We start from the raw sequence: 17991 nt of genomic DNA, 5'->3' as shown, positions 1-17991 counted from the left end.
AAGAAGGAGCGAAGGGGCTGGGCTCCTCCTCCGGCTCCTCCGGCTCCTCCTCCTCCTCCTTCCTGCGATCCTTCCTTGGCTCCAGGCTGCAGAAACGGCGCCGCTTTGCCCCTGCGGTCCTCCAACTTTCCTCTGCGGTCCTCCCTTTCGGAAGGAAAACTTGCTCGCGCCACGCCGGTTTTTTTATTGGTAAGAACTGCAGTGGGAAACAAAAAGAAGCAACTCCGAGCAGTGCTTGATTTATAACATAGAACACACAGCTACCTTATAATATTGCAATAAAAAATTTAAGCTCTGATATAGATATAGATATAGATATAGATATAGATTAGATATAGATATAGATATAGATATAGATATAGATATAGATATAGATATAGATACATGGACCACATGTCTGGAGCAGCACAGGAAGACCGCCCTGAAACCATTTTGACTCCCAAACTGACCAAATGTTTTCTCTGCAAGGAGGGAGGGGGCGAGGGAACTTTCCCATTGTCTCAGGAATTGGGAAATCACCATCTCAAAGGAATGGACAGACTACCAGGAAAGGCAGCCAGATAAGGCATTATCAGATAACCTGGCAGACAGGAAAAACAACAACATTCAAATTTCTGTGATGGTAGGTATGAGGTTTGTAAGGGGGTGGTCTTGGGTTACACCCCTTCTGTGATGTATGTATGATGTACGGAGGGGTGGTCTTGAGCTCCAGGGAAGGCAATTTAAAATGTCTACATAAGGGCGGTCACACCTTGGTTCTGGGTCCTCCTCCTTTCCTGCGTGTGAGGGGAGCACCCTGTTGCGACAGATCAATAAAGATCAGGCTTACAAGCTGCTTTGCTTCTCAATATTCTCTGGTTGGCCTCTGTTGTCTTCTCCTACCGATGGAGAACGTACAAAAGACTCTCTAAGGGCTCTATAAGGGAATAAGGGCAGATTTTGTTTACAACAATCTATATGATCGTGGGACATCCAGAAAGCTATATAAGAACACAACTCCTTCCCAAAGGAAGTCTCTCCTCCGAGATATAAGGACTTGTTAGAAAATAAAACCCCAAGATGGTTGTCACCAATGGAAGCAAAGGCTCAGAAAAAACTCAATATGGAGGCCAAATGGCCGAAGTATTGGGAAATCTTGGAACAAGAGGGAGACAGATTAAAATTGCAGAGCTTTGAAAAATTAAAAAAACAGAGTATGAGATTGGCTCCATTACTATCAAATAATGGAGGCATATAATTTGGATAAAAAATTAGGCTTCCAGGTGGAAAAATCAAAATTGGAAACAGAATTGTTAGACTCTAAAGTTAAGAATTTGTCAAGAATGTATAACTTGCTGCTGAAATGGAATACTCAAGATGAAATGGTGAAATCTGCTATGATTAAATGGGCACACGATGTTGGACATAATATTATGATGGCCGACTGGGAACAGTTATAGACCACTGGTATGAAGTTTACGGCATGTAATGCCTTAAAAGAGAATTTAATGAAAATGATTTACAGGTGGTACATAACACCAGTCAAGCTTGCAAAAATCTACCATTTGCCCGATAATAAATGTTGGAAATGTAATGAAACTGAAGGTACATTCTTTCACCTTTGGTGGACATGCCCAAAGATTAAGGCATTCTGGGAGATGATCTATAATGAAATGAAAAAGGTATTTAAATATACCTTCCTGAAGAAACCAGAGGCCTTTCTCCTGGGCATGGTAGGCCAACTGGTGCCAAAGAAGGATAGAATTTTTTTCATGTATGCCACAACAGCAGCAAGAATACTTATTGCAAAGCACTGGAAGACACAAGATTTACCCACCAGGGAAGAATGGCAGATGAAGCTGATGGACTACATGGAACTGGCGGAAATGACTGGCAGAATCCGAGACCAGGGAGAAGAGTCGGTGGAAGAAGATTGGAAAAAAAATTAAAGTATATTTACAGAAATATTGCAAAATTAATGAATGTTAGAAGGATGCTGGAATGAAGCTATATGGCTTTAGCAGAAAAGTTATAAAGAATTAAGTAAAAATAGATTGTTAATGGACCAAAGTGGAAAATTTAAGGTTAGAGTGTCTTAAGTTAAATTCTAGAACGAAAATTGAGAAAGATGGAAAGGACTTGCTGAAATAGCTAATTGAACTAGAATACAAAAAAGGGAGGTGTGAGGAGGTCGATGAAACAAGTATATGAAAGGTAAAGATATGGAAAGGTTGGATGTGTTTTTAAATATTTTTGTTCTTTTTTGTTGTTGTTTTATTGTATTGTTTTATAATCTTTTTTGATGTAAGGTATTGTTTTGTTTTGTTTAATTCTTTATTGTTCTCTTGCTTTTTCTGTAACTTGTAAACTCTTAATAAATATCTTTTAAAAAAAGAAAAAAGAAAAAGGAAGTCTCTCCTCTGAGAAATCCAGCGGCCTGAGACTCCTGGCTAGGAAACATGTGAGAGTCAGGGAGAGCCAGTCCAGCACGCCACCCTTTGAGAACGACTCTTCTCATATAGGAGAGTAAAAAACCTTGTAAACATGGGACAGTAGTTTATGACTTGAGGGTGGGGCTCAAGTAACCCAGAACTAATAAGTCCCTCTGAGTTCAATGGGGCCAACTCTCAGGTATAGTCCTAATTAATCCCCTGGAATTTGTAATTGCACAGTGGCACCTTGAGAGCCAGCTTTTCCTTGGGAGGTGGTTACTACTACTACTACTACTACTACCAATAATAATATTGTTGTTATTGTTGTTATTAAATTTGTAAACGTAAAAAAAAATAATTCGCAAATTTGTAATTCGTAAATTAAATCTTTATTAAAGCCTATGCAAAACGACCTGGCCAAGCTAGGGCCATTGAGAAACGATACAGGGCCATTGAGAGAACCTTCCTCCTTCCTTGCCCTGAGGGGTGAACAGAGACTGGAGATTTGGAAGGTTGCCAGGGTCACTGGGTGTGAGGTGACAGGAGGAGAGGCTTAGAATCATAGAATTGTGGCGTTGGAAGGGACCCAAGGGTCATCTAGTCCAACCCCCTGCAATGCAGAAATCTCAGTTAAAGCATCCTTGACAGATGGCCATCCAACCTCTGCTTAAAAACCTCCAAGGAAGGAGAGTTAACAACCTCCCAAGGGAGACAGTTCCACTGTCAAACAGCTCATACTGTCAGAAAGATTTTCTGTATGTTTAGTCAGAATCTCCTTTGGTTCCGTATGTTTCATTGGAAGTCATTGGTTCAAGTCCTACCCTCTAGAGCAGGATAAAACAAGCATGTTCCCCCTTCCACATGACAGCCCTTAAGATGTTTGAAGATGGTTATATCTCCTCTCGGTCTCCTCTTTTCCTGGCTAAACATACCCAGCTCCTTCTACCATTCCTCCTAAGGCTTGGTTTCCACAGCAAATGTTGCTGGGAAGAAGTGGGAAGAAAGACTGGGATCTGGACTCCCTCCATGAAGACTGAAGGTGTAAACAGGTGAATAAACCGTATTTCTTAAAGCTACAACATTGTCCTGAACACACCGTTAACATGTTTTGTAATGAGGAATGTTCAATAAAAGGACAACTGGAGGGGCCTTTACTTTGTTATATATTCTACTTACATTCATGCCAGACTGAAGCCCAGACCTACTGAGAAAGCCACTCCCCTTCCCCGGGGTGGTGGAGTTGTGGGTGGGCAGCCGGGAGCTCCCTGTGACCTGGCAGGGGGCAGAGGGATGCCACCCACGTCATTAGGGCTCCCAGCCACGTCACACCCCTTGGCCGACCAATCGGGATAGCTGGGGGCGTGGCCAATGCTGTTTAAACTGCAGTGCAGCTGGGGGGGGGCAACCTCTATTCGCCTTCTTGTCGGGTCTCCCAGCCCTCCCACCCTCTTTTTTATGTGTTGCTTGACTGTGGCCTTGCTATGACTAATGTCGGCCGCCTGGTTGTGGGGGCCAGGGAGGAATTTTTCCACTTGGCAAATTGGCACCAGCCATTCGGTTTTCGCCAGCCTTGTAGCAATCGTCACAACTTTGTAAGGCTAGGCATTGGGTAAGCCTTGTCATGGGGGGGGCGGTTGTTGCCTCTGGCCTGCCCCTCTACATTAAGGGTATCCCATTAAAGGGATCCAGGGGTGTGGAGCCTGTCCGAAGCCTCGGCTAGGGCCCTGCCACGGCCCCATCGGTGACCCTGGGGGTGCTCTTAATTGATGTATATCATAGGACTCCCCCTCTCGGTGGTTGACCCTTCAGAGACTTTCTGCAGACGGTCAGGAGTCAGGATATAGTCTGGCTTCACCCAAATGCCTGAGCCAAACCGCTCACATCTGTAACCAATAAAGTTGTAGCCTACTTTATCCCAATTAACCCAATCTATTTGTGTCTGTGTGTTTATTTCAGAGGGAACTGGGGGGCCTGGGGCCTCGCTACACAACCAAACAACAAAGAAAGGGAAAGAAGAAAACAAAGAGAAGGTGAGTCGGTAGGAAGAGAAAGAAAGAAAAGAGAGAAAGTGAAGGGGGAAATGGAAGTCTTGTGTTTCAGGAGTCTCTCTTCAATATATAAAAAAATTCCTTCCTGTAGCACCTTAAAGACCAACTAAGTTAGTTCTTGGTATAAGCTTTCGTGTGCATGCACACTTCTTCAGATACACTGAAACAGAAGTTACCAGATCCTTCTATATATTGAGAAGGTGGGGAGGGGTATTACTTAGAAGGGTGGTGGGAATCGGAGATTGGCAGATAGCTGAGATGAGCCTGTTGACGACTCTTAACGACTGTAATAGGTCTTACAGGAAAAGGCAAGGGGTGAGAAGGTGAGAAATGGCTTAGTCATGTATAATGAGATAAGAATCCGATGTCTCTGTTCAGACCAGGTCTCTCCATTGTTTTAAGTTTGGTAATGAGTTGTAATTCAGCAGCTTCTCTTTCCAGTCTATTTCTGAAATTCCTTTGTAGTAAAACAGCTACTTTGAGATCTTGTATAGAATGTCCTGGGAGATTGAAGTGTTCTCCTACTGGTTTCTCTGTTTTGTGATTCTTGATGTCAGATTTATGTCCGTTTATTCTTTGGCGTAAGGTTTGGCCTGTTTGTCCAATATAGAGAGCTGAAGGACACTGTTGGCATTTGATGGCATACACAATGTTAGACGATGAGCAATTAAATAGTCCCGAGATGGTATGTGTGATGTTGTTGGGGCCAGTAATGGTGTTGTCCGGGTGTATGTGGCAGCAAAGTTGGCATCTGGGTTTATTGCAGGCTCTGGTGCCAGTGTCCGTGTTAAGTCTGGTTGTAGTATTATTGTGGGTTAGGAGTTGTTTAAGATTGGGTGGCTGTCTGTAGGCAATGAAAGGTCTTCCTCCCAGAGCTTGAGAAAGAGAACTGTCATTGTCCAGGAGAGGTTGTAGATCTCTGATGATGCGTTGAACTGTTTTAACTTGGGAGCTGTATGTGATGACTAGTGGTGTTCTGTTATTTTCTTTTTTGGGTCTGTCTTGCAGCAAGTTCTCTCTGGGTATCAGTCTGGCTCTGTTGATCTGTTGTCTAACTTCATCTGCTGGGTATTTTAGTTCTGAGAAGGTTTGCTGTAGATCTCTTAGGTGAGAGTCTCTGTCTGTAGAATTGGAACAGATGCGGCTGTAACGTAGTGCCTGGCTATATACAATGGACTGTTTGGTATGTTTGGGATGGTAGCTAGAGGCATGTAGATATGTTTGTCGGTCAGTTGGTTTACGGTATAAGGTGGTGTCTATGCATCCATCCTGTATTTTTATAGTAGTGTCCAAAAAATGTATTTCTTGCATAGATTGATTCATTGTAAGGTTGATTGTGGGGTGAAAATCATTGAATTTCTGGTGAAAGGTGTCCAGGGTCTGTTGACCATGTGTCCAGATGATAAAAATATCGTCAATGTATCGCAGGTACAAGAGAGGTTTGAGTGGGTAGGAGTTTAGGAAACGTTGTTCTAAATCTGCCATGAAGATGTTGGCATACTGTGGGGCCATGCGGGTGCCCATTGCTGTGCCGCTGATCTGAAGGAACAGGTCATCACCGAATTTGAAGTTGTTGTGGGTAAGGACAAATTGGCAGAGTTTGGTGGCAAGGTCCGCTGTGGTTTTATCTGAAATGGTGTTCCTTATAGCTTGTAAACCATCGTTGTGTGGGATGTTGGTATACAGAGATTCCACGTCCATAGTAGCTAGTATAGTATTGTTGGGAAGATTATTTAAAGATTGTATTTTCCTCAGAAAATCTGTGGTGTCACGTACATAGCTGGGAGCACTGATGGCATATGGTTTCAGAACAGAGTCCATATAACCGGAGACACCCACTGTAATAGTGCCAATACCTGAAATGATGGGGCGTCCTGGATTTCCTGGTTTGTGTATTTTAGGTAGAAGATAGAAAGTTCCTGGTCGAGGTTCTGTTGGTGTGTTGGTGAGGATCTGTTCTTGGATGTGTGGGGGTAGCTCCTTAACAATCTTGTTCAGTTCTTTCTTGTATTCTTGTGTGGGTTCTGAGTCCAATTTTGTGTAAAAGGCGGTATTGGAAAGTTGTCTGTGAGCCTCCTGAATGTAGTCAGTTTTGTTCATGATGACGACAGCTCCCCCTTTGTCTGCTTCTTTAATTATAATGTTTGGGTTGTTTCTGAGATTATCTATGGCTCTCCTTTCAGCATGGTTTAGATTTTGTTGTAAGCGATGGTGTTTTCTGGTTACATCTGTTTGGATTCTGTGGCGGAAGCAGTCAATGTACAAGTCCAGTTTATATATCTTCAATATATAAACACTTTTCCTCACACAGTGAGCTCTGCTGTGACTTTACTTGAGGGGTTCTCAACTTTCTACAGGAGGACCCACTTGAGTTGAGACAGTTGAAAAGTACTGACACCCACCCCAGCCACAAAATAGTGGCACATTTCAGCATAATTGGCCAGCAGTTGAAGACATCCTTTTCTGATTTCTTTCCGCAGGGCCTGTAAGACAGAGTTGTTCCGCCTGGCCTTTGGCTTGGAGCCAATTTGATTCCCTCCCTCTCTTTCTTTTTTCTTTCCCTTCTCCTCCTGTGATGAGGCTGCATTTTAATATTTTAATGTTTCAATATTTTAATGTTGTATTTTAATTTTGTTTTTAAGTTGTATTCATTCAACTTATTTTTATTATTGCTTGTTAGCCGCCCTGAGCCCGGCCTTGGCTGGGGAGGGCAGGGTATAAATAAATATTATTATTATTATTATTATTATTATTATTATTGTTATTATTTTCTGTCTCTTCAGAATTACGTCCCCTTGAGTGCAATAGAACTTAATTTTTCTGGTAAATGGCAATAGCAGAGGTCAGCCTTTTTGAGTCCACGGCTCCCTTAGCCAACTATATTCTTTCACCCCTGTGGGGGTCAGGAGCCCAGTTAGGTCACCTTTCCTGTAAAGGAGCCCTGGGGTGTTTGGAGAAAGCAGTAGAATTGGCAGCTGTAACTGTACTTGCCTTCCCTGCTTTCCTCGCCTCCATCTATGATCCATAGCACAAAACAAAACAAAATGTATTTCCCAGTCGCTACTTATTTTTGCCACATTATTTGTCCATATTTTGGGCTTACTCTAGGTGGCGCTATCTGCCAGTTTCCCCCTTTGCTTATAATGGAATGGCACCACAATCATAAAGGGAAGCAGTTTTAAAAAAAACTTTAACCAAACAAAATGTTCACTGGTGCTGTTCCCATATTTCAAGTATAGTGGTACCTTGATTCTCAAACTTAATCCATTCTGGAAGTCCATTCAACTTCCAAAGCGTTCTAAAACCAAGGCACGCTTTCCCATAGAAAGTAATGCAAAATGGATTAATCCATTCCAGACTTTTAAAAAGTACAAGTAGTGTCAGGAGGAGATCAGATCTCCCTATTCTTTTTTTTTTTTTTTTTTTTAAACCCTCAATAGCAGTCAAGGGGAGAGGGGCAAATGAAGTGGGACAGTGCTTCTGGCGGAGAAGTTTAATCCTTTCCTAGTGCCATGTTCCCAATTAAAATCGCACCATCAGGTTGTTTGCCCTATAGGGGAAAACACACATGCACAAATAAATGATTCTATGAAATAGCAGCTTTGGGGGTGCTTTGTTTAAAAATGCAGCAGGTCCCCAATGTCACACTGAGTTTGGCTCTTAGCTATAGAATCTCCTCCTTATTCTAGCTGCCTGTCTGGCTGCAGTGAGCTGTAGTTGGTGATGAGATAATACTAAGGCGGATACCTTATGTCTTGAGAGGAACAATGGAAATATCATTGCCTGATTTTGCTCAACATGGTCCTCCTTTTGGGAGCGCAGCAGCATTTTGTATACAATGTGAGTAAACAATAAAGAAGTAAGGTACACCCTCCTGTATTGCTACTTCGCAATAAGTTGTTCACATGTTAAAGGGATTAGAAAAAGAGGGGTTCAAACATCTGGGAGCGGATCAGAAGGGTCTAAATGGGGCTGTCACACTAATCGCCCAAACTACACTTAGCCAGTAGGATGACTAAAACGGCAGTCTTGGAATAAGCCTGACTGAACTCCATGAGGCTTACTTCTGAATGGATATGCATAGATTTTGCAATATAAACCCTGCAGTTTTTTCTCACAGTGTTACAGGTTTAAGTTGTTGTTGTTGTTGTTGTTGTTGTTGTTGTTGTTGTTGTGGTTATTTATTATTTTAAACCAGCATGCATTGTAGCATACAATCAGAAACTAAAAGACAAAGAAGACACAAAGATTAACAATTTATCATTTCTTCAATCTGAACACAATGATTACAAAAGCCTTTTTGTGCGTGTCATTTTGTATTACATGACATTGGAGCATTTAGGACTGTACAACATTTGATCATTTTTATTTTATAGTAACAGAGCACAAAAGCCTGTCCAAAAGCGCACTTGTATAAATGTGAAAGACATGAAATAGCAAGCTGCATTATAGGACCAAAGTCCACCAGCCTTTGGGTTTTGCAGATGTATTCTTTTTTAGGCAGGCAGGAACAATGAAGAATAAAGCATTAAAATTTGCATATGCACCTTTGTAGAAGTTGGTCCAGTTAAAGGTGTCACTTTAAGCGTTTCCCCTCCTCTTAATTCTCTGGAACTTCCATTCCCCACGCTAAAGACATTGAAATTGTTATTATGATTCAGACTCATCTAAGCAGCATTTCATACATTATGCGGCAACAACAAAGGTTTGTCACCAATGAACATACAGGGAACCACAATCTCATTTTCAGATATATAGACTTTAAAAACATACTGTGGGAAGAGGCCACATAAACAGCATTATTTCTGCAGTCATTGTAGGTTAAATTCTACCAAAAAAACAACACCAACCCAAAACATTTTTAAGATACTCTCGTTCTTCAGAATGCTTGTTCTTTGACTGAAAACATGTTACTAAAGTACATTCTTTGATTCTCTGGAAAACTCCTGCAGTTGATTCATATCTGTTGTTGCCGCTGTTCCAGAAGAAAGGAAGCGCTGAGTTGCCTGGCGTTCTATTTCTTATTTGAAAGAGCTACTGCTACAATTAAGGCAACCACTAGGACAGCCCCACCAACTGAGACCAGAATGGTGATTACTATCATTCCTCCGGCTCGCTCAAACATCACATCAGCAGTTTCATAGTTTGTCACTGGAATGCAAAAGGAAAACGGGTTCAAGAATTAAACACAGGGGTCAGCAAACTTTTTCAGCAGGGGGCTGGTCCACTGTCCCTCAGATCTTGTGGGGGGCTGGACTATATTTTGGAGGGGGAAAACATGAATGAAGTCCTATGCCCCAAAAATAACCCAGAGATGCATTTTAAATAAAAGGACACATTCTACTCATGTAAAAACAAGCCGATTCCCGGACCATCCACGGGCCGGATTGAGAAGGTGATTGGGCCGAATCCGGCCCCCGGCCCTTAGTTTGCCTACCCATGAATTAAAGCAATCAAGACAGATTGGGTCAAAGTCCATTTATAAATTGGCAAAGTCCATTTTATATCCCTACTAAGGAAATACTTTATACTTATGTATAACAACTAAAAATATTGCACTGAGGTATTCAGGCAGGACTTGTATAACACGAGTATACACACAACATATTCCTATTGAATCAACAAGGTGGCAGAGTGCCAGTGTGGTCCCACGTGACTGAACACTCCTTCCTGCAGAAAGAACATTCCTTCCTCACAGAGAACTAGAGGTCAGGAGGAAGAGTACCAACTTCTCCATATCAGAAAAAACAAACCCCAGCAAAGTTGTTCCTGTGTTAGTTTTTTTTGGGGGGGGGGGGGGAAGCAAAGTGTATTGTGGCATAGTCTAACAATTTTTAGTCTGGCCTACATGTGCACCTGTGAAGTGGACTCTAGTGTATGAAATCTAATGTCATAATAAAAGTGGTTAGACTTTAAGGTTCCGCTTGTTCACAACTCACAAGTGTATCTATTCTTATTTTCACACAGTGGGTGGCATCCATACATCAATGGCCACTTAGGTTACGCAGCAGTGGAAAACCCAGATTCAAAATCTTTCACATACCAAGTAGGTGAATATTTTCCGCTACCATATCTGTCCTTAACTGCACAGATATTTTTTAACTGGGCAACGTATTACATTCTAGGATACATCTATTCATTTCTGAAACTCACCATTTTTGGTCTGTATTGCTGTTGACCAATCTGTATGAGCTCTTATTGTAGACTTGCCATCCAAGAAAAAGAAGTTCACCCTAGAAAATAAAGATTAAAAGGCCAGGGAAAATTCATATGCACTTTAAAATATCAAGTATGAAAATAGAACTGGAGACAATCTCACTGTAGTCTTTGCCCCATGTTTTAACATGTTAAATAGGAATGCTCGACCCACCATCCTGAATCCATAGTCTTAGCTTCTATTATTAAAATTTGGTCTTGCCCTGGGGGGAATGTTGCCTTTTTAGAATACTGGTACTATGTACTTTTGCTTTTATATTGGAAAATAAATGCAGGTGGTGTGCAAATAATGGCCATAATTAAAAGTGTGCAAACATAATAAAGTTATTGATAACAACCAAAATCGCTTACCTGGTTCAACCTGTCTCTTCTATTTTATACTGAAAACCTTACTTTTCTTATAAAACTCTCTCAAGATCCATTTTAAATGTTATATTTTGTTCTGTTTTGTTGGTATGTAACAAAACGTTTTGTAATTGATTCCATACATTTTGGATAATCAGAAAACCAATAAAAATTTAATACTGAAAGAAGACGAATATAGTAATTTTCTTTTTTTAAAAATGCCCCGAAAAGGATACTGGAGGAAACAGGTCAATGCCACTCCTCTGTCGTCTATTGCCAGAGGCAGTGGATTCAAGTTTTGGTCTGCTAAACCAACACTGACGCATTGCCAACCACATTCATACATAATAGGACAAACTTATCATTTGTATGGTACTAGTTAAACCCAAAAGATTTATCCTTAATAGGTAAGCAAAGGATGAGGAGTTTCTCCTACTCCACAAGCATTCTAATGGAACAAGAAAGCTTTTTACACCATTCCTGGAAGCCCTGGGAGAAGGCAGCCTAATTTTATTTAAGTGGTAAACCTGTGCTGGACTATGCCACTCCAGACTGTATTAAAATTCTTCTCCCTATAAAAAGATTTCTTCCATATATAAAAAACCAGGGGAGCCTAGCTTCTGCCCCATCATCATGCTAATTCTCCATGTGTGCCTATCCTGAGATCATTCCAAAGGCAAGGTTCCATGTGACAGGTTTTTCTCCTGCTGATTGTAAACTATTTTAAACACAAGCTTGATGTTTGCAGTGTCCTAGAATGCTACAACCTCAGTTCCTCCCCTGCCTAGATGCAGCCCAGCATACACCAGTAACCATCTGAAAGGTACAAATGTTTAGCCTCTAAAATTAGTGCATGGTCTGTAAATAAAATAGACATTATTTTTAAAAAGTCAGAGGTGCATATATTTCAATCAGTGTTCATAGTTACCTATAAAATGTGGATGGCTTGAGGGCTTGATTGCAGAAGGGACCTTTAGTTTGGCGGCAAAATTCTGATCCCACCTGGTAGCCTACGACTGTCATGAGCTCATATTGGCTGTTATCTAAATCCAGTACCACAATGTCCCTAGCTACTTCACAGGAGACACTCTTGAATTCCCCAGCAAAATAAAGAGTGGCTTGAGGTGTTTTGCGGAGATTTTCAATCTGTTCAGTATCTGTCACACCTTCAAAAGATGAAGAACAGCCCATAATATGATAACCACAAACATATTTCATCAGTACAGCACAAAGAGTCATTTCAACATGTAGAAACAGAAAATGCTACAGCTCTTCTGGGATGGCACCTGTTCAGATGGCAGGTGAGGGATTGCATCTTTGATACGTAAACAAGAATAAACATTCTATGCATGCATAAAAAGCTAGCCTAGCCTTCTTCTTGACACGCTGGATTTCTCTATTTGAGGGGCCTTTCCCTTTCCTTTTTCAAAAATGGATCACTGAAAAATGAAATCCCTTCTTCTTGGAAGCCTGCACTGGTAGAAATGAGAAAGAACACTAAATGCTATTTCCATACCCTCCAAATTTTTGTTCCCAAAATTGGGACATCAGGAGGGACGCGCCTTCTTCTGTTCCGGCACTCTGGCACTCGTTAGCAGGATCATACCAGAAGTGGTACAGCCCTGCTGACTTGTACCAGAGTGAGCATCTTTTGGTCCAGCACTCTGGACTCGCACCAGATGAAAAAACAGGACCTTCCGGGCAGTGGCAGAGCTTCATGCTCCGGTACCAGGGGGCGGAGAGCAGGCGGGGGCATGGCATGTGTCCTGGGGGCATGGCATACCACCTGCTGGGGCGTGGCACCTAGCGGGGGGTCAGCCGCAATGGCACCCCACCGGGATCGCGCTGCCGGGGGCAGTGTGCTCCCCCGCACTCCTCTTCCTCCGCCAGTGCTTCTGGGATCCAAACAGAAGCTGGGATTGGCTTCTGTGATCTTGTATGTCCCTCTTAAAATGGGACACTTGAGGGACAGGCACTAGCAATCATGAACTCCAAATTCTTGTCATCCAAAGTAGTGACAGGTAAAGACATTTCAAGGATTATATAAAGCCAAGAAAGTAGAGAGAAGACTAGACTCATCATTCTGCTAAATTCTTCAGCTTAATGGAGGGGGAATGATTGTGTGCACCTCTCTGTGTCCCTCTATATCTGTAAATCCAAGCAAACAGAACATGGCCCAAGAGCTTAAGGGGACTAAAACGTGACCCAGAACCTATTCATTTTCCTGAATATATGACCACCTTTCTTTGTAATACAGGCCAACCGTCAAACCCAGTTGTATTTATTGTACTCCCCACCCTCCCACTTTGTACTGTTATGCTGGTTACCGCTTTGGCTGCCTTTGGGTCAAAATACTGTACATAAATAAGCCACAGCATAGCATAACATCCTTGGGGAGCCCTTTCCAGTAGCAAAGAGCCCATCATTTCCCCAGTTTCCATTGCTCAAGTCTACGGCCTGGCTAAATGACAGAAAAACGTTCTCATTTACAGTTTTAATATTGTGAGATGGACAGATAAGGAAGCATAAAATATGTTGTATTTTTCTTTCCTCAAGCACTCTTATTGCATGTCCAGATAAGGAAAAGAGAAAAAGATTACAGCACTCAGTCGCTAATTCTCTACATTATGAAAGAGTCCCTGAAAAATTGTCCACGTATTCTGTTGGTCATTTCAAAGCAAGAGGGATTGGGACTGGAAAGTCCAGCCGAGACGTACATTAATGGAAAAGGAATGAAGTAAAACGTGGAACAGAAATGCTGTAGTTTTTATCTTCAGTTCTTGATCAGCAAGTTTTGCTTGTCTGTGAGGTGCCACAAGACTGATGTACGAAGGATAAGGAAAATATCTGCCCCCCCCCCTCAGGTCACATCTGCTGGTGACTCTTGTTATTTTAAACTTTCTCAGGCTGGACGGCAGTTTTAAAACCTGGTTTTGAAAATCGTATACTGAGCACTTGGGATATAAAGGGATATGAATGTTAATGTTTTTCCCTATGTTTCAGGCACTCGGCATTTAAATGCCCTTGAGGTGGGTTGCATGGGAGCTATGTGGAAAAAAGTTTTAAAAATTCACACAGCCGCAGGTTCATCACTTCTGGAAGACAGCTGCAACAGACCATCCCCTCAGCTGCTGACTTCTGCTCAAAGTAGAATGCTGAGGTTTGTCCTCTGGAGAAACATGTGAGACTTTTAATAGAAGGGAAACAATTATTAGACCAAGGGGGGCTACCCTTTGGCCTTCCAAATGTTGTTGAACTATAATGCCCATCATTCCTGCCTACTGGAGCTGATAGGAAGTGGAGGCCAACAAGATCTAGAGGGCCACAGGTTCTCCATATCTGGATTAGAGTAACAAAATCTCTCAGGCAGGATCCCGCTCATTCCTGCACGGCTGCATCAAATGTTACATGCACACACACACATAAATCCCATACCTGGCAAAGTGGACGAGTCAGGAAGCTGAGCTACAGCTATTCTCACTGTGGCTGGAGAAAAACTTTGCGGTGGTAACACACTTTGGGATATTGACAAGAAAGTAGGTGCTCATATAGGTTGTTAAAAGCATGCTGTTGTTAGGGAAAAAATCCAATGCTGAAAAACAAAATGAAAAGTAACATCATGGTCTTGTTCCATGGGATAGCTAATTTATCACAAACCCTGTCAATTGAATAAAGTGCACTTTTCAAAGTGCCTTTGCTTGAATCACAGCCCCAAACTTGCAGATAGCCATCACTAAGGGCAAAGACATAAACAGACATTTATTGCTAAGTTCAGAGTAGGCTCCTACTTTTAAACCAGTTCCATCCCCTCCCAGTCAGAAGGGGGCAAGAATTATTGTGAAACTTTCAGTGGTACTGCTTCTGAAAGTCCCAAGTTCACAGCACTGACATAGGCTGCTCCTATTCAGAAGCTGTTGTACAAAATGCTTGATGGCAGCTGCTGCAGAAGGCCATACCATGTGCCAAATTTTCTCCACACACACTCAACAATATTCAATAGCTGAATGTGTTGTGCTGTTTCAAATTGCAGGCCCAGTGAGATGCTGAAACGGGCTGGCTCAGGCATGCAGGTCCATCACTTCATGAGCACAGACCTGAATCGTGACAGCTGTGTCTGAATGAACCATCAGCCAGATTTCAAATGGAGGGCTTTTTGGTAGAACCAGCTCAGTTTAGGGTGGAGTTTCAAAGGACTGGAGGTCTTCAGTGTATATAGGTCAGAAGTAGGGAATGTTTTCCCGCCAGAGGCCACATTCTCTTCCAGAGAGGCTTCTGGAGGCCACATGCTAATGGTAGGCAGGGCCAGGGGCAAAAGTGACCCCTGAATGTGAATGTTGCCATACTCCGAGGAGACCTTCCAGGCAGGCAAAAACACTGAAGTAGAGTTTGAAGCAGAGTCATTGAGGGATGAGGCCTTCTCAGAGAGGGGGTGGCTGAGGAGGGACACAAGCCAGGGAGAGTCCCAAGGGCCAGAGAGACAGATCTGAGGTGCTGGAGTAAGGCAAGGAAACATCAAACTTTAGTCTGCACTGGCGGAGGGCCAGTCAAAAAGGCAGCAACCCTACTTTGGACACAGAGAAGAAGGAAGCAGAACTGCTTTTCACCCAATCAGTTTATCATAATAATCCATCTCTATTCAAATGTGTTTTTTAATCTCAGCAAACAACCTAAAAACAATAACCTGAAAAACTCATTAGCTGCCCATCAGCATGTTTGCCCTTTAGCCATCCAGACCCACCCACTGCTTCCTTTCTCAAGAGATCATTACAGCAGCAGCGAAACATGTTTTGCATACAGCATTGCAAGGATAATTGAAATATGATGTTGTTAACATTGTAGCTTCTCTGATGTAGTGGCAGGGAACATAAAGCTTCTTTGGTTTCTTCCCTAACAGCTTCATATGAAATGTATCTTACGTTGCTCTATTTATATCTCTGAAAATATATCACAAACAAAATGATTTCTCCATTATTGCTTTAACATACAGATGTCCTTTCTAGCTTTCTACTCATGTCATGAGGCTTTCTAGTCATTTGTCATCTCTCGGCGATAATCAGTTATAGCCTTGAAGGTTTCAGTTCTTTCTCAGACATATACAATGCAACTCCACTGAATTATTAGTTGTGATTCTTTGTTTTCTGAAGTGCTGCTTGGAACTGTACATAAAAGTAAATTTCCTTATGACAAGGATTGATTTATTGTAAGGTTGCCAAGAAAAAAACATTGAAGCAAAGTTATTATGCTTTTAACATCTGCGTGAGAAGCAGAAATTCAGCTCTTTGGGGGCATCCAGTTGTAATAATGGGGAAAGCTTAAGTATCTGAATTTTTACTTGTCACACAGCTTTTAAAGGTACAGGACTCTCCCAAGGGAAGAAAACAATAACAGTGGAAGAGAAAGTCTGAAAGTATCAGCAGAATCAGGTCATGATGACAAAAAAATTATGGATTAAATATTTTGCAAGCAAATCATATGTGTAGTGTAGAACATAAACTGTTATTTAATATGAACAGTTATTTGCCATAAAACATCACCAAAACATATGGAACTTCATCAATATAAATTTATGTACTGAGACGACAGTGGACTTTATGTTCCTGCCATCCAGACCAAGTTCTACACTTCAACGCTTTGGCAACCTATTCCTGCTCAAGCAAGAAGGTAATACTTACTGATTTTTTCCAGGTCTTCCACTGGAACAGCCCATCCAGATCCCAAACTGCCAAGCAAACACAAGAGCAAACTCAGCTTCATGTTGTACAGCCAGCACCCAAGACTTAACTAAGTGGCCAACTGAAAGGACAGTTGATCGAACGGCAAGTTTTCTGCTTTGGCCGGGCGGGGGGCAGGCGGTGTGGATGGGCAGCCCATTCTTTTGTAAGCATGAAATGGGCCAGAAAAACAAGGAAAACAAGATAATCAGGTGCTGCAGAAGCAAGACAGGGGAGCAAGGTGTGCTGGGCACTTATGCAAGAACACAGTCCTTAACGTATTGGGAACTGCATACTTACCTATAAAAGCACTTACAGGAATGTTAAAAAATTAAAAAATAAAATAAAATTATGAGAACTGGGCTGAAACAAGATAGTTTTCTTTTTATATTCCTAATGGAGTGCATTCTTTCAGAAGAATATCAGGAGCATACCCATGGTAATATTTAACAATTACATACAGTTTCAGAGATTAAAAAAAAACTTGTTAGTGTGTGAGAGGTTCCAAAGTCATCTGTCTGTGCCTGGAGTTAACATTATTAATGTGGGGTAGACTGTAGAAAATAAATAACATACACATTATGTGATCAAGGTAACTTGAGAGACCACCTTCCCCCTTCCATCCCTGGTAGCTCATGGCATTTAGCAGGAGAGCTTCTCCCTTTAATGCTAAGAAGCCTGCGCTACAGCAACTTAGAAGAGGGCTGTGGCTGCCCCTGTTTTTTGGGCATCATAATTTTGAGATACAACTGAAGACATTTTTGTTTCAACAACCTTTTCCAGCTGGATGGAAAACCCACCTACGTACTCATCTCTGCCTTCGGTGTTCATTTTCCATTGTTTTAAAACTGATCCTTCATTTTCTCTGTATTTCTTTGGAACCTGTTTTAGTTACCGTATTTTTCGCTCTATAACACGCACCCGACCATAACACGCACATAGTTTTTAGAGGAGGAAAATCCATAGGCATGCCACCCGTAGGCATTTCCTCCATAACACTCACAGACATTTCCCCTTACTTTCTAGGAGGAAAAAAGTGAGTGTTATGGTGCAAAAAATACGGTATTTTTTATTGTAAATCACTTTGAGACTTATGTAAAAAGCAATTAATAAACTAATAAAATTATTATCCTTTCCATTTTTAAAAAAGTTAACTTTCTACTGTAAATGTACTCTTCCATGCATAAACAGCATATGTAATCTTTGGGAATTGGATAGATCTGCAGGTATGTATTTTTTCTGTTGTATTTGGGCTTATCC

The 17991-nt window shown here is 41.7% G+C and overlaps 1 protein-coding gene and 1 long non-coding RNA gene across 4 annotated transcripts; one reads left to right on the top strand and one right to left on the bottom strand.

Moving 5' to 3' along the window:
- The first annotated feature begins 99 nt into the window (after positions 1-99).
- Positions 100-16828, top strand: LOC308477296. Of its 3 annotated transcripts, none has more exons than XR_013986458.1 (5): positions 100-189; positions 3371-3460; positions 4368-4441; positions 10427-10505; positions 16706-16828. It is a non-coding gene; the product is annotated as an uncharacterized lncRNA (long non-coding RNA). The 3 variants fall into 3 exon arrangements; XR_013986459.1 differs by lacking the exon at positions 100-189 and adding an exon at positions 336-622 and having other exon boundaries at positions 3348-3460; XR_013986460.1 differs by lacking the exons at positions 100-189; positions 10427-10505; positions 16706-16828 and adding exons at positions 336-622; positions 8149-8298 and having other exon boundaries at positions 3348-3460.
- Positions 8756-16786, bottom strand: UPK2 (uroplakin 2). The gene is made up of 5 exons (XM_081005799.1): positions 16693-16786; positions 14456-14612; positions 11949-12186; positions 10613-10692; positions 8756-9610 (listed from the first exon to the last, which is right to left on the bottom strand). Exons 3-5 carry the CDS (start codon positions 12041-12043, stop codon positions 9474-9476), a joined length of 312 nt encoding a protein of 103 aa, XP_080861925.1. The 5' UTR covers positions 12044-12186; positions 14456-14612; positions 16693-16786; the 3' UTR covers positions 8756-9473.
- Positions 16829-17991: the final 1163 nt, after the last annotated feature.

Source organism: Podarcis pityusensis, assembly GCF_964106645.2.
Source record: "Podarcis pityusensis genome assembly, chromosome: 5".
Lineage (NCBI taxonomy): Eukaryota > Metazoa > Chordata > Lepidosauria > Squamata > Lacertidae > Podarcis > Podarcis pityusensis.
This window is presented reverse-complemented; position numbering and strand designations above follow the sequence as displayed.

Coding starts and splice junctions, on each gene's coding strand:
- UPK2 (XM_081005799.1), bottom strand. CDS start 12,043: ATGACAGTCGTAGGCTACCAGGTGGGATCAGAATTTTGCCGCCAAACT. Junction 10,693..11,948: donor AAGCCATCCACATTTTATAG/GTAACTATGAAC, acceptor TTTATTTTCTAG/GGTGAACTTCTTTTTCTTGG. Junction 9,611..10,612: donor AGCAATACAGACCAAAAATG/GTGAGTTTCAGA, acceptor TTTGCATTCCAG/TGACAAACTATGAAACTGCT.